Source organism: Lipotes vexillifer, unplaced genomic scaffold, assembly GCF_000442215.2.
Source record: "Lipotes vexillifer unplaced genomic scaffold, Lipotes_vexillifer_v1.1 scaffold263, whole genome shotgun sequence".
Lineage (NCBI taxonomy): Eukaryota > Metazoa > Chordata > Mammalia > Artiodactyla > Lipotidae > Lipotes > Lipotes vexillifer.
The window spans coordinates 275,891-302,389 of record NW_006796752.1 but is presented as its reverse complement, the minus strand read 5'-3'; the positions used below and the strand labels follow the sequence as shown (position 1 = coordinate 302,389).

At 34.5% G+C, this 26,499-nt stretch overlaps 1 protein-coding gene across 5 annotated transcripts in view; it reads right to left on the bottom strand.

Annotated features, from left to right (window-relative positions):
- The window catches only part of FXR1 (FMR1 autosomal homolog 1), a 59,265-nt gene that overhangs the window by 16,932 nt on the left and 15,834 nt on the right, over positions 1-26,499 (bottom strand). For 3 of the 5 annotated variants that reach the window (XM_007468917.1, XM_007468914.1, XM_007468916.1), the window contains 10 exons: positions 24,952-25,004; positions 23,436-23,529; positions 13,431-13,502; positions 12,867-13,015; positions 12,544-12,637; positions 11,977-12,093; positions 10,489-10,659; positions 9,043-9,121; positions 5,293-5,402; positions 454-540 (listed from right to left, as the gene is read on the bottom strand). In XM_007468917.1, coding sequence (XP_007468979.1) covers positions 454-540; positions 5,293-5,402; positions 9,043-9,121; positions 10,489-10,659; positions 11,977-12,093; positions 12,544-12,637; positions 12,867-13,015; positions 13,431-13,502; positions 23,436-23,529; positions 24,952-25,004 — 1,026 coding nt within the window. Of the gene's footprint in view, positions 1-453; positions 541-5,292; positions 5,403-9,042; positions 9,122-10,488; positions 10,660-11,976; positions 12,094-12,543; positions 12,638-12,866; positions 13,016-13,430; positions 13,503-23,435; positions 23,530-24,951; positions 25,005-26,499 lie in introns of those variants that run through there. The other 2 variants (XM_007468918.1, XM_007468915.1) reach the window with 2 other exon arrangements.

Genomic DNA, 26,499 nt, shown 5'->3' with positions numbered 1-26,499 from the left:
GCAGGAATAAGAAGAGTAGAAAATGACAATTCCAACTTACAGGGAATTTCTTTTCTAAAACCTTTTCTCTTTATTCATCAACCCAGACAGACTATACTAAAAACAATGGTTAAGAATTATCAACTGATATCTATGGGAGTAGTACATGTGATTCAGAGTATCAGTTACCAAGAAAGCCCACCTTCATTCCTGGTTCTGTGTCCTATCTGCATCGAACACAAGAGTGACCATGTCTTAAACAGTATGGAAAGAAATGTAAAAGTACAGAGAGAAAGAGAAAAAATGTATATGAGGCCAATCATTTTACTACAGCAAAGGACTTTCAATATTCTCACGCAGAAAGAAAGGGCAAATATGAAGCTGAATTAACAAAAATATTTAAAGACTTAAAATTTACTACAAATATAAAATTAAAGTTTAACACGTGGAGCAACATATGAACACTATACAAACCTTTAGATAAGCAATATGATACTCTAAAAGAACTTGCACATTTCCAATGCTTTCTTTAGTGCCAACAAATACAAATGGAACCATCCCCTGTAAGAAAACACAACATCCTCAGTATTTAATATTTGTTTTCTAATTTCTAATTCAATCTAATCTTTTAAGTATATAAACCAACTTTTAAAGAAATTTTCCATCAAACTGGCATGAATTTTCAGACTAGATATATCACTTTAGTAGTGCTTTCCTTAAAAACATAATAAAACCCATTCGCCAGGTTATCCCTATATTATGTGCTCAGATAGCAAAACTTTCAACATGTGTGTAATGGAAGGAGTACTTCATGATCATTAATAGAAGCATCATCTACAGACTCTAAATATTTACACAATGTAAAGAAATTACTGATATGGGCAAGTAGTCACCAGTTATTAAAACAAATGAAAGGATTAACCCAGACCTGGTTTACTTAGCTGAATTTCAAAAGAGGAAGGTTTAAAAAAGTGAGGAGGAGAATAAGATGATAATTTTTTTTTCCTTTATAGAAGTAAACTTCCAGCTTCCTACTGGCTAAGGGCAATGAACAGATCCTAAGTAAACTCACCCAATCACAGTGTCTTTCCTCATTTTCTTGATTTTACAGAATAGTTCCTAACAGTTATCTAAACAAACTGGCTTAACTTTGGATTCTAAATATGGAATTAAGTGTGGCTTAACTTTTTATTCTACATAAGAAACTACTATGTGACTTATTTTCAAATTTTTTTTGTGTGTGTGTGTGTGTGGTACGCGGGCCTCTCACTGTTGTGGCCTCTCCCGTTGCGGAGCACAGGCTCCGGACGCGCAGGCTCAGCGGCCATGGCTCACGGGCCCAGGCGCTCCGCGGCGTGTGGGATCTTCCCGGACCGGGGCGCAAACCCGTGTCCCCTGCATTGGCAGGCGGACTCCCAACCACTGCGCCACCAGGGAAGCCCCAAAGTAATTTTTAAAAAATTTAATTGAATTTTAGTATGGGAGATCAAAAAGAAGAAATGGACCAGGGCAGGTGCTAAGGCTACAGTACAGAGCACAGCTATCATGGAGCTTAAAGCGAGTGACTATAAGGAAGTAATTACAACTAGGAAGGCATGAAACAAGGGACTCTAACTTAAGCTTATTAGGAAGTGAGAAAGTCTTGACAGTGTCCTCAAAAAATTCACATGCAGAAAACAGAGGATATAAAGTGAATAAAAGACAGGGGAGGGGAAAAAAAGAGATCTAAAAAGTTTTAATCACATACTGTATTTCTGGGACTATATTATTTACATTCATTATTTAATGTTCATTAAAAATTCACTTTAAGAAATATCCCAATTCTACAGCTGAGAAAACAATTTGCTCCCAGCCAATTTCATATCCAGTTACTTAATTCCAAACAACATCCACGTGTTAACTGCCAGAATCTATGCTAAGGAATAGGATAAATAAAGTCCCTGTTCTAAAGGTAATCACAATCTCAGAAAAGATAATAAACCTTCCTGTAATCATCTCATTGTACAGCATTAGTGATATGAACTTTAAAAGCACAGGAATATTAGGTAGAATGTGAATTATGCCATCCCAGATGTGGAAATTTAGGGGAATTCATAAGAATATTATTGTCATTTTAAGTCAATATTAAAAATAAACAGAATTTTACGAAGTAGATAAGAACGGTAAAGTCTTTCCAAACAGCTGATCTGCAAGGATTAAGAGAAATAGAATGCCTTGACCCCCAAATGGAGATAGTAACCAAGTTACCTCCAAAGAAAAGGAGCAGTAAAAAGGCATCCTTAACTGCACGTATTTTACAGACTATTTTAATAGGTATTATAAACCATTAAAAAAAAAACTGAAGAGTAAATGATTATTACTGAATATGAGTTCATCTAAGTTATTTCAGTGAAATTTCTAGATTTAAAGGTATTTTTTAAACTGATTATTTATAGTTAACAGGTGACACTGAGACAAACTAGCACTCAGAAAAAAATAATGCTGACCCTGCTCCTGATAACATTACACCAAAAAAAAAAAAAAAAAACTGGAGGGAAAAAACTAGAAATGCACTTTTGAACAATCTATGACCTGCCAAACATGACACAAAACTGCAGAAGTCAGAAGGCAAAAGTATTTGCCACATACATAAAAAGACAAACTTACTCAAAATGCAAAAGCTTACACACTTCAGTAATAAAAAATGACAAAAAATATGCAAAGGACAATCTGTTTATAGAAAATGTCTTTCAAGCAAATGGAAAGATAATATGTACATATTCTGGAATGGCACTAATTAAACTGTGATAAAACTCAGTATTGGCAAATATGTGGAATACCGACATTTTCTATACTGGTGGAGGAATGTGTGGGAAAACTAACAAGATCTAAAAATTTAAATGCCATACAGCCTTTGATCTAACAAATGCACTTCCAGGAATTTACTCTTCAGTCACAAGGGATCTTTGCTGCAACATTATTTTTAAGAGCAGAAGACACAAAAAGGCAACCTGACAAGTCTAAAATCTATTAGACATGATGGAAAGAGAAAGACATGGACAGGACATAAATATAATTTATTTTTTACACCATACATTTCTGTGCTATTCTAACCTTTACATAAACCGTGTTTCTTTTACAATTAAAAACTCAAATCTAATCTTAAAAAACCTTAATTAACTGACTTTAAATATTTACCAGGTGCCTACTCTATACAGTTCATTATGCTAGGGAAGAAAGGAGAATATGAGAATTCAGATTTGATTTCTTGACTTCAGGGAGCTCCATAACCTGCCTTGGAGACATAAGATAAACCAGAAAACATAAGACTTAAAGAAAATCATTAAATACACAATTATACAGACAATAAAAGCTACGGTATATAGGTGCAAAGGTCATATCGGGCTAAAGGTGAGTCACCGAAGACTTCAGAGTAAACAAGTTATAAACTGAGTCTCCAGGAGATTTAGACAGCTTTTTTTTTCTTTCTTTCTTTTTGGCCACGACACACAGCTTGCGAGATCTTAGTTCCCCAAAGAGGGATCGAACCCAGGCCCACAGCAGTGAAAGTGGAGAGTCCTAAACACTGGACCACCAGAGATTGCCCCTAGACAGCTTAAATTGTGAAATGGTGGCCCCAAATAAGCCAATATCAACCTTCAAATTTGTTTCACATGCAATGTTTTGAAAACTGAAAAATTTTGTGTATTGTTTAGGTTTCCAGCTTTTCTTTAAAATATTGGAAGAAACAGCAACACATAATACATGCATTCCTACACAGCAACCAGATTAAACGTGAGCAGCATGTTTCTTTTATAGAAAGGCACAGTGTGCCCTCTCTTTCCTATCTTGTACATCCCAACTTGCTTCATAATTTACATAATGTGCTTGGTATCTTTTAGCATTTAAATTTCTTAACTCTGGCACAGAAATGGAGGTAACAATGACCAAAACTACAAAGGAAAGTACAATAACTTCTTAATTTATGAAGGAGGGCCTAGAAGAATTAGCTTGCAACAAGAACGTAAATACTGGAAAGCAACTGGGAATAAGTCAAGCTAAGGGAAGACTAGATATTAGTATCAAGCTAAGAAATTTATAATTGAGTCATTAATGAACCTGCCCAGTAAACACCTTGATCTTCAGATCAATTTTAGGCAGTGGTTGTATGCCAAATGGATCACCATTCTTTTATATAGTAAGTATAAATGGGGACAGTGCCAATTATAACACTATGACACCCTCGATTTTAATCCTCATCTTAAATTCAATAAAAAATGGGGTTTCCCCCCCATTTGGGGCATGGTGTTTGCTTAAGAATAAGTTAAAATTACTTGAGGTTCACAGCAGTTTTTGAAGCAGTGTAGGATGAAATCAATCCACAAGTACTCATTTGTGTAACAGTTAAGACATTTCTTTTCTCTCATTTGTTTTTAAGTGTGTATTTTACCTCCACATTCTAACTAATTAAAAGGAATAAAGGAAATGGTATCTTTCATAGGCATCTTTACAACATCAAATACCAGCTGTGAGGCTATTTATCTGAGCCAAAATCTACAATTTTCTCTGTGTGTCTTTTTTTTTTTTTTTTAAACTTACTCTGCCCGATAGGCAAACAAACTCTCTAGTTATCATGCAAAACTGGGTGTGAATGTACTGCTTTCTGGGAGGTAATTTGGGGGAAAATCCTTGCCTTATGTTCAGACATACAACTTATACAAAGTTGACCACTGGAGCCACAAAGGTGAGAGATGCTTACAGTGGTGGATGAGAAGGAAAAATACAGCAGTGTGGACAAGACATCAACATGTAAGAAAAAGACTGAAAAAGAAATTTCAGAAAGTTGGCATCAGAATTACTAGCAACATAAAGCTTAAAGATTTCAATTAAGAAATGGTTAGGGCTTACAAATTCTAAAAAAAAAAAAGGTCAAGGAAGTGTTACATATCAAGAATTCCTTCACAGCCGACTGTTTTGTTTAGAATATCAAATTCTTTACACTCCAAGTACAAAAAAAAAGAACTGTTAGGATTATCAGTCTTCCCGCCCCCACCCCGCCGAAAACTGGCTGTTTTACTGACATACTGAGAAACCAACCAAGAGCCCAAGGCCAACAACTAAAAGATGACTTGTTTTCTAAGTGTGTTAAGCAACACTGTAAGGACAGAACTTTTTAAAAAAGAAAAATCTGCTGCAGAGCATAAGCAGTTCACCGGATATAACTTTCCTAAAACAATTTTCAAGATATAAAAAATAGTACTGTAAGTCAACCAGAAAAAGAATGGGGGGGGAGGGAGACACACGACACAGGCCAATTATGTTTTAAATACTTACATCTTCTCTAGGTAGTTTATTTTCATTGTCTCCTTCAATTCTCACCCGAACCACACCAGATTTGTCTACTATCTCTTGAATAACTTTGCCATTCTTCCCAATTACTTTTCCTTTAATAAGAGAAAACATATATAATGGTAAGTTAAAAACCAACACTGCTTATCATTTCAACACCAGCCCAAATAATTTGACTTACTATCAAATTATAAAAACCAAGCAAAACTTCATCTTCTTACTCTCAATTAACTCACCCTAAAGACCACTGAGGAACTTTACCCTTGGTATGAAACCTTCACTTTGGTACGCCTAAGGCAACTACTATTAACTGAGATTGACAGTGCCACTCACAATGTAAGCCATTTTCAATGTCTAAATATTTTTTAATATGTTCTGTATCATTTTTCTATTTTTAAAATATCAAGTCCAATCCATTTATTTCAAAAACTTGGATATATAAATGAAGGCAAAAAGAAAACTTTTATTTTGGCATTAATCACATCAATTTGTTTACATTTATGACATATTACATATATTATTATTCAAACAACTAACAAAGTCATAAATCTGGCTTCTAAGTCCCTATTTGTTCAGAAGACACCTGTGACTTCAAGATTCTTTTAAAATGAATATTCTCTTCACCAAAATAAAATGTTGACATTTAACAAGTATTACATTTTACACCTGTAAGTTTTTAAAGTACTGCAGAATTGTACAACTACATACAACATGTATATGGTTTGCTGTCTTCCTAGATATGAAATACTGTAAAATGACATAAATTCAAATTATTTACCTTCTCCACACTTAACTTGTGAGTCTGTCATATAGCAGTTATTGAGTATCCTTTAATTAGAGGAGAAACTAAAAGGAGGACACGAAGATGCTCTTCCCCTTAGGAACTCACTTGTTATAAAGCTAACATACACCCATAAAGTAACAAAGCAATACTGGGTAGTGTTACCTGGTAACAGAAGTAAATGTTCAAGTAACTATCAGTATATGGAATATATGTATCCTAAGTTAACAGCAACATCTTGTTACGTCCAAATCCTCAATTAATTAAAATTTTATACTATATCAGCAATCTATTTCCACAATAAATTAATTTTGGTTGAAAGAGGTTAAAATGTAAGTTTCTCCTATTGCATGCTTGAGAGAACAGTTCCCAATAAAGAATAAATAAGGGGGGAAGGAGATAAATAAGGAAACAATGGCAACAATAAGCTGGTCAATACAGCAGACACTATTATAGGATTTTCAAACCTCCTTGCCCAATAACCCTAAATTTAAAAGCACCAGCAACTGAACAGGTAAAAAGAAAAAACAAAGGAGTAGGACAGGGAAGTCACATGATGTATGTCTTCTCTGAGCAGCCCTAGCAGCAGCATATAAAAGCAACCTTCATGTTAACACAGTGAAGCTCAAGCAGCAACTCCATCCTTGACCCTGCTAAAAATAAGCAAATATCTTTTCGAAAAAACAAAACTCAGATTGATATTATCATACCCCCTCCCCCAAATCTTTACCCCTTCCTTCTTGTGAACTATACCAGTGGTGAGTGAATATCCATCACCCTTCTGGGGTCTGTGGCAAGGACCTACCTGCAAGTTTTATTTAGTCCCACCAGAGACCTTCAGTATTTTAACTGATCATTTCCACAGTTTAAATTCCAAAGCATATTGACAACCTGAAGCAGACCTGTAGTATAATTTGAGCACTGAGCATAAATGCTGAAGGGACAGAGTAGAGAAGCGATTAAGGAAGTCTTCCAGGAGGTGAAAAGTTTCAATTAATTTTCAAATCAATGTTCATGTAATACTTTTGATTTGGGAAGGGTGGGAATGGTCAAGTCTAGAACCCTTGGAACCTGAATATGTGCAGAAATCCTCTCTGAAACATACCTACCAAGTAGTCCTCATTCCCATTTATGTCTCAGTCCTCTTTTTTTTCTCTTTCACTTGGACTAAGAAGGTACTATTTTGCAAAACACTGCTTCAACCAGAAAACATTTTGGAGGAAGATGTAGTACTACTATTATACACACCAACTAACTGAAGTCCTTCCTTCTGAGTATTTCACCAACGCATAATAGTTGCTAATATTTATTTTCTAAACAGTAAACAAATAACCCAAATCACCAAAGTCAACCAAGCCAGGGTGGAGGAAAAAAAGAGACATGACAGGTACTCACATCACTGCACAGATAAACGAATAAAGAGAAAAATCTGAGAGCTACAAATACATCCAATTTCCGTATTTCTGAAATATCAGGAATTTTTACTTAAAATTAACACTACCACAAATTCTACAAGACCAAGGCTATCTTCTATAGAATTGTTGGGCTGGAAAGAACCCTGACTCTCTTGGACACACTCACCTCCAAATCATTTTTACAAGTGAAGAAATCATAAGTTAAATTATGTTCTGTAAAAGCAGCAACCAAAATGTTAGTACTGATAGCTGTCAATAATAGAGTATTATATAAACAACAAAAGGGATCATTTTCAAAAGCAGCTTTCTTGTCAAAGGCAATTTCATTAGGCAACAATAAACATTTGGTAACTTTTTGTATCTTAACATTTATTAAAATTATGTACAATTCCTGAGACTTACATTTAATTTTAACCTCTCAACTCATAATCTCCAGCAATTCAGTGTACAGTGAACAGTGGTTTCTAAGAACAGATTAAGTGGAGCTTTCTTAACTGGTAGTATATCATACCCATCCAAACATTTGGGCAGAAGTGAAAAGATTTTTATATAGTTGAACACCATGAAACTGTCCAAATTCTTGTGTTGTACACTATTATCCCAAGCGGACTACTTGTTACTGGCCAAAACAAACATCTTTTTTAATAGTGGAAGTGTTTTTTTTTTTTTCATTTTCACCTACTAATGTTTTACAGAATTTGACAAGTAAAACATGTATAGAATCTTCCTACAGGCGTAACTATATATAAGTGGAGCCCAAGGGACTCTAACTATTTAAGGTCAAAAAACTAATGAGATTCAATAGATGACAAAAAAAATCATAAAAAACCATTCCCCTAGTAAATTTTGCTACATCATGTTGATGCTTTATTTATGTCAAACTTTTAGGATAATCACTAAGTATTTAACATGTGACCAAAGCTCTCCCATATGTCTCAAACAGCATTTTAAAGGACAGACAGCACAGATGTAGAGGATAATAACAAAGCTGTTAAACAACTAATCCCAAGCTATAATGCTCATTTAACTGCACCTTCAAATTCAAAAATTGTCACTTAACTTAATAACCCATGGGCGCAGCAGTTTTCACTAAGTGAAAAAATTAATAGTGAAACCTCCCCTCATATCATCATCACCATCCTTCTCTCCTGCCTATGACTTCATAAACTTTATTCTATGCCTTTGCAACAACTATTACTTACTCGAGGCCTACTGTGTAGAAGTTTATTACCTTATTGTTAGTCCATTCTTACTTTTTCTTCTACATTAAACAAAAGAAAAAAATTACCACAAATAACCTTCTCAAAAAGTACTACAACAATTTTGATGGATATATGAATGATAAAGACATCAAGCAAATGAAAATATTAAGAAAGAGGCCAAAGGATGAAAAGGCTTAAGAAAAACTATAATGACAAACTGTTATAAAAAAAATACTCTACATAACTTTAAGATATCAGAAAACTCTAATTTTCAATTAAGTCACTGTATGTAATTAAGTAACATTTAACTCATTTAACATTTAGTAAAAGTACTTACCAACAAGATTCCTAGGAACCTGAATAAAATCCTCCACAAATTCCAAAAAACCTCTAGCCTTTTTTACAGCATCAGCACTCTGGTGGGGAGAGAGGGGAAACAAACATGAAATTCAACCTTGAAGAAACCCACAATCCACAACAAAAATAAAATAGGATAAACTGAATTATTACACTCTAGTACAAGATTCTGCTCAGACCACCAGAGTGACATTTCAAGTCAAATAATTCATGAAGTACTTTTCCAAAAAAAAGTCACAGTAATCATTAAACAGCTAGGAAAGAGTCTTTTACAACCAAAATATGTTACACATCTCTAAGGTCCCTTTTAAGCTCCTGAGAAAATTAACAAGAGAGTTTAACTTACTTACATTAGCCAAATTTTAACCCAATCCTAAATACATCTGGCCCACACTCCTATGCTGAATTCTCCAGGTGAATGTTAAAAAAAAAAAATGTTCCTGTTGTCTGTACTATCTGCATTGTTTTTTCATTCTCAACATAAGAAATGATTTAAAAGGTTGTTTCTGCAGATGCATTTAAAAAAAAATTACCTACTGATAACATCATTAAAATTCCTAATCGCTAATGGTTATGATTTTAAAAGACCAGAAGATGGGGGCGGGGGTGTCTTCTCCAAAAGGAATTTATAGTCTAGTAACAGTTAACTTCCACTTCTAATGTCTGTCCTTTAATAACCATAGGTCAAGTATATTGTGTGCTCCCTGTATTATACACAGCAAAAATTTTTAAACTGTATTTAATTCTCATAAACTGTAAGGTAAGCACTATCATTATTCTCATTTTACAATTTGGAAAATTACGCAGGGAAGCTGAGTAACTTTCTCCAAGCCCTCTCAAAGTGGTAGAGACAAAATTCCAATTCAGGCAGTATGGCTCCAAAGCCTTTCATCTCAATTACTTTGTTATACTGCCCACTTCTAACGGTTTCGGAAGTAAAAATCAGGCCTCTAGTAAGATTTACTATATGACTCAAATGAAAAGTCAAGACTTGAAATTATCACCCCCAAAAAACTCATTTACTCTAATGTGAAGGATGGTCTCAATGAAGAAAAGTCTGATTTATTTTTCCAATTATTTTCCTGTCCACACAGATGTCACAATTAACCAGTGACAAAATATTATTCAAATTCAAGTTCTACAAAAGCTATTCTATTATATGCTATTTATAACTGCCAGTGCCCGACAGTAAGCACTCAAAAAACATTTGAATTAATTCACATAAAACAGAGTAAAATTCAGAAGCAGTTTATTAAGGAACTTTTGAGAAGAGTACACATTAAACACAACCTTTAATCCACCTACATACATGCAACGATTGCCAGGCTGATTAATTTAAAGCGTTTCACCCTTCAGAAACTGAAATTCCAGACAATAGTTAATATATTATAGGAAAGTTACCCAAAGTGGGGGGCAAACAGCTTACCTCGCCATAGATTCTAAATGTTCCAGTATCTTCATCTAGCTCAATAGCTGTAACTCCAGGAACCTTTCTAGCTTGTTGTATGTTACTACCATGTGTTCCTATTGCCAGGCCCATCAAATCTTCTCTCACAACAAATTCCTCATGAAAAGCTGCTGCAAGTTGTTTTGTGCACTAGTAAAAGAGGCAAATTATAATTTATTATAAAAGATCAAAAAAAATTTTTGCACACCCATGTTCATAGTATTATTCACAACAGTCAAGAGGAGAAAGCAACCCACATGTCCACTGAATGATGAATGGATAAACAAAATGTGATATGTGAGTAAAACCAGAATTATTCAGCCTTAAAAAGGAAATTCTGATACATGCTATGACATGGACAAACATTGAGGACATTATGCTTAGTGAAATAAGCCAGTCACAAAAAGACAAATACTACATGATTCCACTTAGGAAAGGTATTTAGAGTACTCAAATTTATAGAAACAAAGTAGAATGGTGGTGAGCTGGGGCTGGGAGGAAGGGGAAATGGGAGGTTGTTTAACGGACACAGTTTCACTTTTCCAAGATGAAAAGGTTCTGAAGATTGGTTGATCAACAATGTGAATACACTTCTCAACACTATCAACTGCACACTTAAAAATGGTTAGGATGGTAAATCTTATGTTTATCTCACTATAATTTTTTTAAAAAAGAAAAAGAACTAAGAAAAAAGGAATAAAGGAAATTCATTTGGGGTCATATAATGGAAGGGGAAAAAAGGTCAACCCATCTATTTAATCATGGTCACAGAAAACAGTAATTCTAAAACAATTTTCCAGAATTACTGATACAGGAAGCTCTCCAATTCAGATGATTTATGTTTCAAAGCTCATTCACATATCCCTTGTTTGGAACTTTTAAATTAATAAGGGCATTCGTGTACTTATCCTAAAGATACACGTACCCCAATTTCTCTAAGACAGCGTGTGTGTGCACAAGTGCGTGTGGGAGCAGGTGGGGGGAACACATCTCCTAATAGTGTGGCAGCGAAGAAGAGGAGAAAACAGGAATACCTTAGGATGGAGAGAAGCAATGACAGGCTCTTTTTTAAAACTATAAGCCATGTATCCTCCTCTCTTCTTACCCAGGAGTTGTTATAGTGAACCAGTTAGTAAGGAAATGCATTGTGACTGATACAGGACAGTAAAAACCAGCAATAAAGTTCTACTGGAAATCCCTAGTGAGTTTTTAAGCTCTTTGGCACCTGTCATCCAAGTCCTAACAAATAACTCAACAGGCATTTAGCAGACAAAAGGCTATGTTTGATAAAAGTAATAGAAAAAAGTAATTCTTCTAAGGACACAATGACTCCAGTTATTAGCCATAAAACAGGTCCCAAGTTGCCCTACCTAACAGTCAAGTAGTTTCAGCCATGGAACTTGAATAATATACTCATGAAACTAAATGGGACAAGCAAAAAACCTTTTAACAAGTAAACCCACTTACTTCTAAATGCTTAGTGGCCTCTTCATTTCTGGACATAAGCATCAACTTCGTACGAATACTTCGCAAATGCATGTCACTCAAAATATTTACTCTCTTAACAGTTGCTTCACTGGCAGACTATAAACACACAAGTTAATCACTCAAAAACTTAAATCCTTTTTCAAGGTAATACAAACACAACCTTCCACATAAGGCCTTCCTTGATTTTCGTCTACTACACTTCTCTCCTCACCTAACATGCACCGCTCCTCGCCACAAGTTAATCTTACTTTGCTTTCTTAATTTCCATTATTACTTAGATCTGCTCTTCAAATTATGATTGGGGGGCGCAGATAGAATCCAGGATCCCATATATTAAGGATTTTATGATGTAAAGAATATTATATTGATTTTTCCTCCTTACTCCAGGAGAAATTTACAAATTAATTTTATAACTGCAAAGAATTTCTCCCACACTGTATTTTAATAAAGTCACTATAAAACAAGTTAGCTTTTATCTTCTGAAATATTTAATTATAAAATCTGTACAATATTCATTATCTACCTTAAAATATGGAGTTACCTTACCAGTATCATTAGCTGTGTGGTTTCTGGATGGTAAAAAATTCTGCATGCTCCTACTGCTTTCTTAAAATCTTTATGTGCATTTTCATTAGCACACCTAGGGAGAAAGTAATTCATGGGTAAGACCTAAATAATAGGTTAAATTTAGAAGGCAATTTTAATGAAAACTCAGTATTTCATTTTGACACCACCCATTAAAACTTTTGTTTGTTAAAAAGATTTTCTATCAAAGTTTTTGACTGGGCATCTGGGGAAAAAAGTTTTTTGTAGCACTGAAAAATCCTCTTGATTCACAAATCAATTCAACAGTAAACAAAATTACTCACGCCTCTCTCAAATCCTCAGGAACATCCACTGTGCATTTAAAGAAGGTATTTTTTTTGACAGTTTTGTTTTGATTGACAGGCCGAAGTCGTTCAAATGTGACTATTTCATTGTAAGTGGCATCACAAGCAGCATATTCAATGACATAAAACTAAAAGACATCAAAATATTTTAAAAATCCCATCTGAACAAAAATAATGAGCTTTAAATGAAGTTCTAATTACCTTGCTCAGCTTAACAAGTAGACCCTCCCCCCTTGTGGCACAAATACTAAGCACAGCTTAGTTATATCCATCTGATTTGCCTAAACTAGATTATACATTCTTACAAGCATGAACTATGGTGGTCCTCACATGCCTGCGTTATATACCTCTGGAGAGCAGCTTTGGTGTTTGCAAATCCAGAACACAAATATAAATTACTGGTCTCATGACTTTTTGAAAGGCATGATTAACTATTTCTGAAGTAGGCTTTTAACAACTAAGAGTTAGAGTAACATTTACAGAACGAAGAGTGGAGGTACTTCCTTGAAAATCAGTCACAAAGCAAGTTTCAACATCACTTACTTCTCCTTTCATCATTCGAACTTTAGCCAACCACCATCCACATGGTTCTTGATCATTTGCTCTTGAATACACCTGGCAAGAAAAAAAATGCCCTTATTCCTTCATCCAAAAAGATTTCAACACTATATACAATGACTTAATACAAGCGCAAACTTCCATTAAAATCAAGAATCAAAAATTTTATTGTGAAGAATAATACAAAGAATAGCCCCTGCTCACCGCAACCAGAGAAAGCCCACACACAGCAACAAAGACCCAACACAGCCAAAAATAATTTTAAAAAAATATTGTGAACAAAATGAAACTGGTGTACTAAACATGATTTAATAAAAGTTATATACGCTTAAATTTACTACTGAAAAATAAAACTGAACCCTCATCGGGCAATTTGGCTCCTTGGAAATTGAATTTCAAATTCAAGAGGGTTTACTAAACATAAATATTATTATTTTTTTTTAAAGAGATTTTTTATTTTTTATTTTTTTGGCTGCATTGGGTCTTCGTTGCTGCACAGGCTTTCTGTAGTTGTGGCGAGCAGGAGCTACTCTTCATTGCGGTACGCAGGCTTCTCATTGCAATGGCTTCTCTTGCTGCGGAGCATGGGCTCTAGACGCGGAGGCTTGGTAGCTGTGGCTCACGGGCTCTAGAGCGCAGGCTCAGTATTTGTGGCACACGGGCTTAGTTGTTCCGTAGCATGTGGGATATTCCTGGACCAGGGATGGAACCCGTGTCCCCTGCATTGGCAGGCGGATTCTTAACCACTGTGCCACCAGGGAAGTCCCAATAAGTATTATTTTAAAGAAATGCTTCTTACAAGACAGTTTTACATAGTGTAAAACATAGGTCTTTCAGTTTCTGTCAACACTGTTCATCTTCGAGCATGGCATTCTGATGATTCAAGTATCAGAAGTAAGGATAAGCTAGAACCTTAATAAGATGTATTTTAAATCTGTTATCAGTATTTATAAAATGTTGAAATTAAGAACTGTTTTTAGAAAGTTTTTAAGATTTCTTCCTATTTTAAAATTCCTTCAAGGTATGACATTTAAATCCCTTGCTGAGAAACTTAAATGTACTACAAGTCTAACAAAAAAAATTATACACACATTTAGTCCATCTAGCAGAGTACATACCTTACAAAACCTACTATGCCAAAAAAACCCTGTATCTTACGTATTCTATAATTATCAAGTATTTTGAAATATAATACATTAGAAAAGTTTCCATTGAGAATTAGAGTTATTTCTTACAACACAGCAGTTTGTTTGATATATTTTCAATACATGAGAAAGTGGGGGGGGGGCTGGGAAGAGATGACTAAGAAACACTCACAAAAATCTTGATTAAACTAAGGTTGCCCCTACACAGGTGGACAGAGAAATCTACCAATCAATACATGTTAACAGCCATTTGTGAAATAATGTAAACAACTACTGATAGGCAAACAGTTTTGGAAAGCCTGAAGCTTCTATCAAGATGATAATGAGAGTAATCTTCGAAGTGGTGGAATACTGGAACTAAAAATAAATAAGCTAAAACTTCATGATCAACTTTACTGCATACTATGATTAGAGAAAAGCTGAGGGGAAAAAAAAAGCCTATATACCAATGAAGCTCCAGTGAACTCAATTTTAGCTTCTGCATTTCTTATGAGTAAATCTATTTCTTGACTCTATCCTTTCTTCAGATCTTCCAAAAAATAAGAAATTTTTACCTTTTTTTAGAATAGAATAAAACTCATTCTGTCTTGCAATTGTTATTAAGCATCCAATGAACCCTTACATAAATCTAAGACAGAATCCAGGAACCTTATTTTTCCTACATCCTAAAATACTCTGCCATCTTCTTTGACTAGAAAGAAACAGATGACGAAGAAATGCACATTGGTCAATCCAACTGGTTAAATATGAGAGTGGTGTAATTATAGGGCAAAGATGCTAATATTCTATTCGATAAAATTAGAAGCCATCAGAAGTTCCAAAATACAATCGACCCTTGAACAACAAAGGGGTTAGGGGTATCAACCCTCCATGCAGTTGAAAGCTGAGTGTAACACAGACGGCCTCTGTATATGCAGTTCCACATCTGCAAACTCAACCAACCACTGATCATGCAGTACTGTAGCATTTTCTATTGAAAATATCTGAGTGGGAATTCCCTGGTGGTCCAGTGGTCAAGACTCTACACTTTCACTGCTGAGGGCCCAGGTTCAATCTCTGGTCAGGGAACTAAGACTTCCACAAGCCACACTGGGGGGGATCCGAGTATACATGGACCCATGCAGTTCAAACCCATGTTGTTCAAGAGTCAACTGTATTCTTAAACCACTGCATTCTGATAATTCAAGTGTGTAAGATGAAACAGAAGAAATGATAAACTAGAAATTACCAGAGATGGACTTTAAATCTGATATCAGCATTTACGATATGGGTATGTTCTGGGTTTATGCATGATAGCTGATGAGCAATAAGTTAATATTCAGAAAACTTTGCTCATTTTAGGTACATGTATTGTCAAAAACCAGGAAAACATGAAATAAAAACTTGTATTTCTTTGTTTAAATGCTTATTAAAATATCTAATAATGTTTATCTTCACCATCCTTTTATTCTTCTGTAAATTTATATGTAAAATGACTTAAAAATATAAAAAATAAAAATGGCCCATTAGACTCAAATGGTTAAGTGCTGACTATTTTCCCTAGTATACTGAGAATTAAAAAAACAAAAAGAAAACCCTGAGAACAAGAGGGAAAGTGCCCTTTCCAAGCACTATCTTAGAAAGGCAGTTCAGCTAAACAGACTGGTATATCTCTTGTTGATCTACAGTGGATGGGTGCCTCAAGCTTGAATGCTGAAAAATGGGTCTTAAAATAAAACTACCTGCTCTATTTCACCAAAGAAAAACCGTCTAGGAATCTGGCTTTCTATGTAAGTTTACCTACAAAAAAGAATAAAACATTGTGGACTGTCTTGCAGCTTTAGTTCTCACTGAACATTAAAATGCTGGATTCCATTTTATACTTATATCCATCACAGTAAACTTCATTAATAACTGATCCCTGAAAGACAAAGCCTCTCTCATAAAGCCAAATTAATCTAAGTTCCTGGCTCAAATCAAAATGCTATGAATTTGCCTCCACTTTTGTGTTGTGGGTCAAATAACATCCTTTACAAAATGAACAGTGTACTCAACACAATAAAAAGTTTTAATAACCAAGTGTTAAAACCGCGCCCTAGCATACTATGTCCGAGATGCAGATTACTGAATTTATTTATGACTACGTCATTGGAGTAAAAGCACCTCACAGAAATTCCCTTACTTCAGATTTCAATTCACTTAAATCCCCAAACGATTCCAAGAAAGCAATTCACACTCTAAGGCAATGGCCCTCATTTCTCTAACATTCTAAGTTTCTTCAAATCCAAGAAAGAGCTTTAAAAAAAGACTAAGGAGTGCCCATGAGAGACCTAAAAACACAACAGTACCCAGATTGAAGGCGGCTACAGTTCCATGGAAGAATTAAATTCCAAAAGCCCATTTCAGTATTCTTTCTACCAAATTAATCCAAGTCAAACCTTACGGGCCTCCAAATTCTAGCACACAACCAAATTATGACTTAAATGGAATTCCAGTCTGGATCCTAATGTTACCAGCTTTTCATTCAAGTTAATAATGTTCAACGATGCCTTTCAAAGTTATAACCAAATAGAAATAATGTGAACGCCAGCAGCAGACAATTTCTACCAGTTTTTACCTAATTCTAAATAATGTTAAGCATGAAACTGAATGCTTAATCATAATGACCTGTTTTACAACTACATGAAAGACATTTATTGAGTACTATTCATATCTATTTCATCTCATTACAATCTATGAAGAAACAGAAAATGTACATTAGGAAAGCAAGCTTAACATCTAGAAAACACTAATGTGATTTATCTACTTACACAACAGTATTATCTCATTAGTATTTGTGGCTGATACTTTAACAAATGGGTTTCATAAGTCTTGGAAACTGCCCATTCCCCAAAAGAAAACGATACAAGTAATAAAGAATATGTTCGCCTATTCTTTAACGTATGAGCATTCCCAAGCACTAAGACTAACAATGCTGACTTCGTATTATGAGAAAGACTGACTAACTACAGACAGCTAAAATTTTCAGACTGGTTGCAAGAATCAAACTGAAACATTTTTAAAAGTAAGATGTAAATAATACATGTATATTGTATTTGTCTTATAAGTAAAATACTAAATTAAAAAAACTATATGGTAAGAGGGCTTCCCTGGCAGTCCAGTGGTTTAAGACCCTGCGCTTCCACTGCAGGGGGACTCGGGTTTGATCCCTGGTCAGGGAACTAAGATCCTGCATGCCATGCGGCATGGCCAAATTAAAAAAAAAAAATTGTAAGGTAAGGGAGTGTTCTACATCAAATTATTCTTAAACCCTTTATCAAATCTCTCAAGGGACCTATCCCAAGATTATAACTAAATTATAAAGATGTAGAACCATAATGTCTGTATCTGCCATAAAAGATGGAAGAAAAGGACTGTCACAAGAACAAAAACTTGCCTATCCGTATTTCAACCAGAAGACTTCACAATTCAAAAAAAAAGTTTTTATATATCAAATATGTTAAGCCCAAGAGGAAAAACTTAAAAAGTCTTATAAAATTATCTATTAGCTTGAGATGTCAGGCTTCCTATGTAACACGTTTGTGTGTGTTACTAACTTGCTGAATAAGGTAGGCATCTTATAATAAAAAATAAGGCACCTCACATGTGAAATCACTGGGGAAGAACTCTTTCTACTGCCCTTCCAATATCCCAGAACATTATACTATATAACCAGCTTAAGAAAATCTAAAGAACTCTTCATTTTCCCATCATCTCCAACTTTACAAGCTGAGAATTATTTTCTTAGCAATCTTTTTTTTTTGGCCATGCCACACAGCTTGTGGGAGCTTATTTCCCTGACCAGAGATCGAACCCAGGCCCTCAGCAGTGAAAGCACAGAGTCTTAACCACTGGACCACCAGGGAATTACCAATTTTCTTAGCAATCTTTAGTTAACAAAATCAACTATTAAGCAGACACTTATCAAAAAAAATTAATTATATTAAATACTTTAAAGATTTGAAAATATATGCCACTTTTTATCAACACAAAGCCACCAATTAAGTTTAAAAATAAACCTTTGAATCTTAGACTTTTCAAAACCAACTTTCTATTATAAGCCATATAGTGTCTTCTTGAGGCCACTACCAGACACTAATTTGTTTTATAATTTCATCTAAGTCTCATAAATTGGCTGGAAAGGGCAAGCCTGAAGTAGCCAAACATGTTTGTAAAGTAATAAAATTTTAGAGTAAGCCATGTGAAATTGCCAATATTTAACCATACCTGACCTACAAGAACGGAAAGCATATGGCTGAATTTTTTAATTATTTTTTAATAGAAGCATAGTTGATTTACAATATTGTGTTAGTTTCAGGTATACAGCGAAGTGATTCAGTTTTGTATATATATATATGTGTATATCTGTGTGTGTGTGTATATATACATATATATACGTGTATGTATGTTCTTTTTCAGATTCTTTTCCATTATAGGCTATTACAAAATATTGAATATAGTTCTCTGTGCTATACAGTAAGTCCCTGTTGTTTATTTTATATATAGTAGTGTGTATCTGTTAATCCCAAATTCCTAATTTATCCCCCGCCCCTTCCCCTTTGGTAACCCAACTTTGTTTTGTATGTCTCTGAGTCTGTTTAGTAAATAAGTTCACTTATGTCATATTTTAGATTCCACATATAAGTGAGATCATATGGAGACTTCCTGGAGGTCCAGTGATTAAGACTCCACATTTCCAATTCAGAGGGCATGGGTTCAATGCCTGGTCGGTATGAAGATCCCACACGCTGCCTGGCACAGCCAAAATATTAAAAAAATAAAATTAAAAAAAAATAAGTCATATCGTAAAACATTTGTCTTTGGCTTACTTCACTCAGTATGATTATCTCTAGCTCCATCCATGTTGCTGCAAATAGCATTCTTTCATTCTTTTTTATGGCTGAGTAATATCCCATTGTGTGTGTATATATACGTGTGTGTGTGCGTGCACGCACACACCATATCTTCTTTATCTACTCATCTGCCAATGGACATTTAGGTTGCTTCCACATCTTGCCTATTGTAAATAGTGCTGCTGTGAACATTGGGCTGCCTGTTATCTTTTCAAATCAGTTTTCTCCAAATATATGCCCAGGAATGGGATTGTTGGATCATATGGTAATTCTATTTTTAGTTTTTAAAGGAGCCTCTATACTGTTTTCCATAGTGGCTGCACCAATTTATATTCCCACCGACAGTTTAGGAGGGCTCCTTTTCTCCACACCCTCTCCAGCATTTATTATTTGTAGACTTTTTGATAATGGCCATTCTGACTGGTGTGAGGTGATATCTCATTGTAGTTTTGATTTGCATTTCTCTAATAATTAGCCATGCTGAACATCTGTACGTTGGCCATCTGTATGTCTTCTGGAAAAATGTCTACTTAGGTCTTCTGTTGTATGGCTGAACTTTAGCTAAATGCCTGGACAGCTTAATGAAAAGCTCCCTTCTGCATCATTTCTGTTCTAAATCAATTACTAATGGCCAAATCATAGTCACCTTTCCATTCTTCAAAGAGGAAGGGTTCCTAGAGCTGCAAAAGAACAAGAGTTGGGAATGTGGCACAAAATTGACAACACCCTGTAATACAGCATGACATATCAGAAAGAATAACATTCAGGACAAAAACTTACACTGGTTATTCAACTTCCTAACCTTCAGGCTACATGAACCTTGGAAAGGTTAATTAAAGTATTCATAGAGTTTAGAAGAGGCCCTCAAGAGACTATTATGTCAAACTGATAGAATGTATTTAAAAAGCCAGTTAGTTATATATATATTATACGGGTTAGTGTCAGCTGTTATCACTGCTATTATAGTATTTACGACTAGCACAAAAAGAACAGTAGCCAATGACTTAATTAAAAAAAAAATCAATATACTATGCAATAAATTACCCTAAAAAGAATCAAGTTATATTAAAAACCTAAATACTCTTTAAAAAAAAAGGGGGGGGCATCTCTGTAGAAGTACTAAAATGGGTTATCTTGGAGGCCACACTGGGAATACTGGCAGGTCTGAATCTGGGAAAATTGGCAGATCTGAATAAGTAAAAATATAAATTCTTAATGGCAAAAGCCACTAAAGCACAGCTTTTTAAAGAATGCCTGGGAGAAAACACAATATATAACAGAAACCCATAAAATGTACACATTTCCAACATCGAAAACTACATGGGCAAAAAATAAAATAGATAATAAACAGAACAAGGGGCTAACAGCCAATAAACTAATTTAAAAGACACTCCATATCACTAGCAATCAAGGTTCAGAAAACAGAGAAGACAACACCTTCCCTCTATCATGTTTATGAAAACTTACAGATGAGATTAATAATAATCCAGCCAGTCAATCTATAAGGAAACAAACACCTTAATGTATTAGCAAAATTATGAAGTGGTCATTCAAAAAGCATTTTTGGAGGACAAAATGGTATATTTTGGTATTATCAAAATTTTCAATATACATGCCTTTGATTCAGCAATTGAACCACCAAGATTTATACTAACAGAAAACGATTTACATAAGGACATTAACTCTTGCTTTTTTTGGGGGGGGGGGAAGCAAAAAACAACTTTCAATAATTTCAACAACTTCTAATTATGATACACCTATACTGAGGAGTAAGTATCATGGGGTGGTGAGAAAAAATGAGGTTAAATCTGTATATGCAGACTTGAAAATGTCTATGGTATCTTCATTAACTGACTACAAAAATCACAAATAAAATGTATTCCCAATTTTTGTAACTTAAAAAAGCACACATATTCTTTATAAATTCAAAGAAAAAAAACCTAAAGAGACATCTCTTAAATGAGATTTAAGCTGAGGTGGGCAGATAAGCACACCTACATACCTACACTAAGAGGAAAGGTTCACTTTTTACTTTATGTAACTCTGTATCATTTCACTTTTTATATTAAGCTTTGTTACTTTGAATTTGGGGGGGGAGCTTACATAAAGTTATTTGGCTCAAAATATAAAGTACTAACAACCATAATTCCTAAGCATTCATTCCATGGCATAAGAATAAATTCCTAACGCTGGCAAAAAAGCAAAACAAAAAAAGAAATCCACAGGTGGCAAGATTAATTTTAAACTTCTTCCCTATATAAATTTTCAAAAATTTCAAAAACACAAAAAAATTACAAAGTAACAGTAATATCTTAATTCCAGACCATGATTCTCATTAATTTTAAGGAACAAATTTCACCAAGACTGAACCATAAAACAGAAAGTGAAATAATACACTCTGTAATCATCAATTTCCAAATCATTCAATAAAGTTTTGTATACAATTGGGGAGGCAAGCCATAAAGATGGTCCAGGAACTGGAGAGGATCTTCCCAGATTGAGACTGAGGAAAGCACACTGTAACAACACCCTCAGCACTCCAAGTTTTTCCTTTAAACTGAGCCTTTATATTAACAATAACTGTCTGAACAACAATTTTTAAAATATGAAAAGCACTACTCACAGAAATGACCGCTACACATGTGGCACCCTGACACAATTAAGTTATAACATGCTTTGATTTAGCAGAAGCAGAAGGATGCTTGCTCTAATTACCTAGAGCAAGAAGTAAAATCTAGGCAAAATTTTAGAAAGTGAGTTCACGTTGTTAGGGGTTAAAGTCCTACAATTTGACTTTCTAGCCTAACATCTACAATTAACTCAAAAGAAAATTTACCATTAAAAAAATTATGAAGAATAAAAGTGCCAAGTAACTAAATGAGTTCATGTGCAAAGCACTCAGAACAGTGTATGGCACAAAGTACATACTATTAAGTGTTTTTAGTTAGCTGTTTCATCATTAAAGATTGACCCATGTTCCCAGTTCTCCAACCCCAGCCTACATAAATTAGGTACAAATGAGATTTGAAAATCTCGTTCAACACTATCAAGACAACTCCTTGTGAGAAATACATTTTAGCATATTTGAACTCCTTGGAGGTTATCAATTTCTTAAAAATCGAAAATCAAATTTTCTATCTCCAACAAACTCATTATGCTTCTATTTGACAATTATTTCCAAGTTTCTTTTTACATAACAGCAGGCATGTTAATCAAAAATAAATATAAAAGACAGACATTCAAGACCAACTAAGTGTGAAAAAAGCAAGATACAAAGAAGCAGTAAAATTTTTATTTTTTTAAAAGAGAAGAAAGGAAGAGCCTGGGAATATGTAAACCATGAAATGTGTTTTTTATCTCTGGGCAGTGATTTTGGTTTTTTCCTTTTAAATTTTTCTGAATATTTCTAGAATATTCCAAAAGGCAGTATGCTAATTATAATATTTCATATTGTTACATAGGAACTATATTAATGATCACTACAATAAAGGATAGCTACTAATACTGTACAAAGATACTGAGGAAAAAGCACAAGGCAAAACAGCAAAAAAAAAAAAAAAAAAAATAGCTACTAATACTGTACAAAGATACTGAGGAAAAAGCACAAGGCGAAAAAAAAAAAAAAAAAAAAAAAAAAAAAGGAAAATGACCAACGTCATATAATTGTCTCCACCAGAATCTGTGCAAAACTCAAATGCACTACTGTCTTTAGTTCTCAAATTATTTTCACTTTAGTCATTAAAAACAAAAAAACTTGACCAAGGCTACAAACCTAAAAATGGTAGCATTGAGACATTAATCCCAGTTCTGGCTCCAAAACTCAAGCATTGCTACATTACACAGCCATTACCAATAGAAAGAATGGAGAAAAGGAATTAGATTTATTCTCTAACAGCTAAACAGATTTTCCAACAAGAATATTTATTTGAAACAAAAAAATATGCACACAAGAAAATAAATTTATAAATACATACCTCTACTTCATCTCCTTCACTAATTTCTTTTTTTATATCAGGTGGTGGTGGTAATCTAACTTCATTAAATGGAACCTGGCGTTCCGGTTGCCAACTGAAGGATTAGAAAAGGAATTAACAGCTTTAAAATACATTATTCTAATAGCCCCTAATACAGAAGCTATGTAGTCTATGCTTAGTACTGTATATTTTTCAAATCAATCATTTAGCTGTCCCCAAAGAAAAACAACCTCTGTATTAAATCTTTTTCCAAGTAGTTTGTTGAGGTAGAACAGATATTGCATGGCTCTTGGTGAAGTTTATAGTTAACATCATTGACAATTATATATTGCTTCCAAATTACTCATCCTAAGGTAACAGTACATACATTATTCTGCAAATGAAACAGGGTAAGTTCAGAGTAATGAACTGTTATAGTGGGATCAACTTATTACAAACACTTTTACCACTCAATGATTTATTAAGGAACATAATTTCAGAGATTATAAAATATAAGCTGCATAATTTCTTAGTGTACATGTTCACAGAAATATAGAAAACTACTCAATTATTCTGAATAGCTAAATTATGAAAGGATTTAATTTTCTTATACAGATAGAATTTCTTTTCTACAATGAACACATACATTGTAATTAAAACCTAGAAAAAACTTACTTTTAATCTTTGTAGCAAATACGAATGTGTTAAAACTACTACTTGAGCTGTTGCTTAATTTTTTGTGGGTTGTATTTTATAACTAAGTTGATAAAGCTAAAATGCTTTCCTACTTTAAGTTCTAATAGGTCATTCACATGCCTGGGAGGTAGAGCAGCACGTAAAATACTCCTATGGCTCCCCTGTGCCAACGCTGGGCAAAAAAAGAGACAAGAGATTTGAGTGCTTTCTTTCATCTTTACTGTCTAAATGGCAGCTGCTCAAAGACAGAAATCATCTCAACACTTGTTTCTACAAGAAACAGCTGTTGGGCCGATATCCAGGCAGTTACAGAAGCAGCATAAAAGTGAAAGTTAACCAGTTTTCTTTTCTGACCTTCAATTATACAGTGCTCCTTTATAACCCTTCCTAACCAAACCCAGAACACAGTCTTTAACGTTTTTAGCACAACTTACCTAACCTTTACAATATCTATACAACTTTTTATTATTCCTTATGAATAATCAAGCAATTAAAGACAGCCTAATACTTATCTACAGCATCATTTCAAAATTCTGCGTTTTTAAGAAGCATATTATAATCCCATTCGTGCCGTCTATTTTTGCAAAAACTACTTACTGATTCACGTCCACATGTGATTTGACAAAGGGGTCATGGAAAAAGTGCCAAGTGAATTGTGAGCAGAAAACCAGGTGAAATCATCAAAAACTAAAATTACTTGAACTCAGAAAGATAATCAAACCAAAGACCCCCACCCAAAAGCACACTCATTTTCCACTGGAAATAGAAACAGCCAAAAGCAAACAGTTTGGCACTACCAATCTTCAAAATTAGGATCTCTATCAATAAAAAAATAACTTACTTGTTCTCAAAAACAACTGTGAGGGAGTCTTCATGAACATCTTTGATAAATCCCTATAAAGAAATTAAAAGGAAATATTCAATTAAATGTTACATTAACTCTAAACCACTATATTAGAGCTACAAAAACGACATGGAGTACTAATAATAAACCAGAGCTTAGAATAGGCTAATCTGGGTTTGATTTCCATCTCCATCATTCATGAGCTGTTTGACCCTGGCAGTTACTTAACCTCTCTCTTTCATGATTACAAATGACATTAAATGACACTGTACTACTGTCAATCAGAAGAGCAATGTTCTCAACCTTAGCCAAATGCTTACACACTCTGGTACTCAGCAAAAACTTTCTGAAACGTCTTTATCATACTACACTCCATAATGTACACTATAAACTAATTAAATACACACACTTGCAGTACTTGGTTAAAACATGGCAAAAATGAGTGTATCTGTTTACCTCATCTACCTCCCAAAATATTTAAACACTATGTGTCAGATATTATTTTAAGCAAATTAGCAAACCAAAGACTAAGAAACAAACTGACAGTGGAAAAACCAAAAAGCAAACTGATCAGCACTGCCATCCCAGAAAATCTTTGGAACTGAATACACAGTCTTATAGAGAAGGTAACCGATGAGGCTGAAAATAAAATCATTTTATTTTCAATCACCAATCACAGAACATATATGTCATGTATCTAGTCTCTCAGTACCCTCCTCCCACATTTGCTATTAAATTTTATGATTCTGTAATTTGGCCTTGATCTCTCTCCAGCTAGAAATGCCTGTGATCAACTTGTGTATTATGGGAAATTTCAATGCATATATCTTCATATGACGTCTAAAACTCAAGATACTTTCAAGAATGCTATAGTTGGGGCTTCCCTGGTGGCTCAGCGGTTAAGAATCCACCTGCCTGCCAATGCAGGGGACGTGGATTCGATCCCTGGTCTGGCAAGATCCCACATGCCAGAACAGCTAAGCCTGTGCACCACAACTACTGAGCCCGTGTGCCTAGAGTCTGTGCTCCACAACAAGAGAAGCCACTGCAATGAGAAGCCCGTGCACCGCAAGGAAGAGAAGCCCCCGCTCACCGCAACTAGAGGAAAGCCCGTGTGCAGCAACGAAGACCCAAAGCAGCCGAAAATAAACTTATAAAAGAAATATAGTGGCTGCCAGAAAATTTAAAAAACAGTTATAGTAGCTCTTGCCTTGCAATTCTGAAGACATTTTTTGTTCTTTCTCCTCCCAAAGCTAAAAACTAAGAGCTGCCATCTAGTTCAAGCTGTGATTATCTGATCATGCTACAACAATGACTTCCTGGCCAGTTTCTCTATTTCTACTAGTTCATCCGCACATATACTTTCAGCAATCATTTTGGTCAGCACTTTCATAATTATGTTACCAGCAAATCCATCTCTATTATACCCTTGCCATTTGTAAGGACTATTTTCATAAATTGAGAATTACCAAATTCATGAATATCAGAGTAAAACATCTTTCCATCAGATTAGTCATATTTACACTTTCACTAACATTTTCTAGT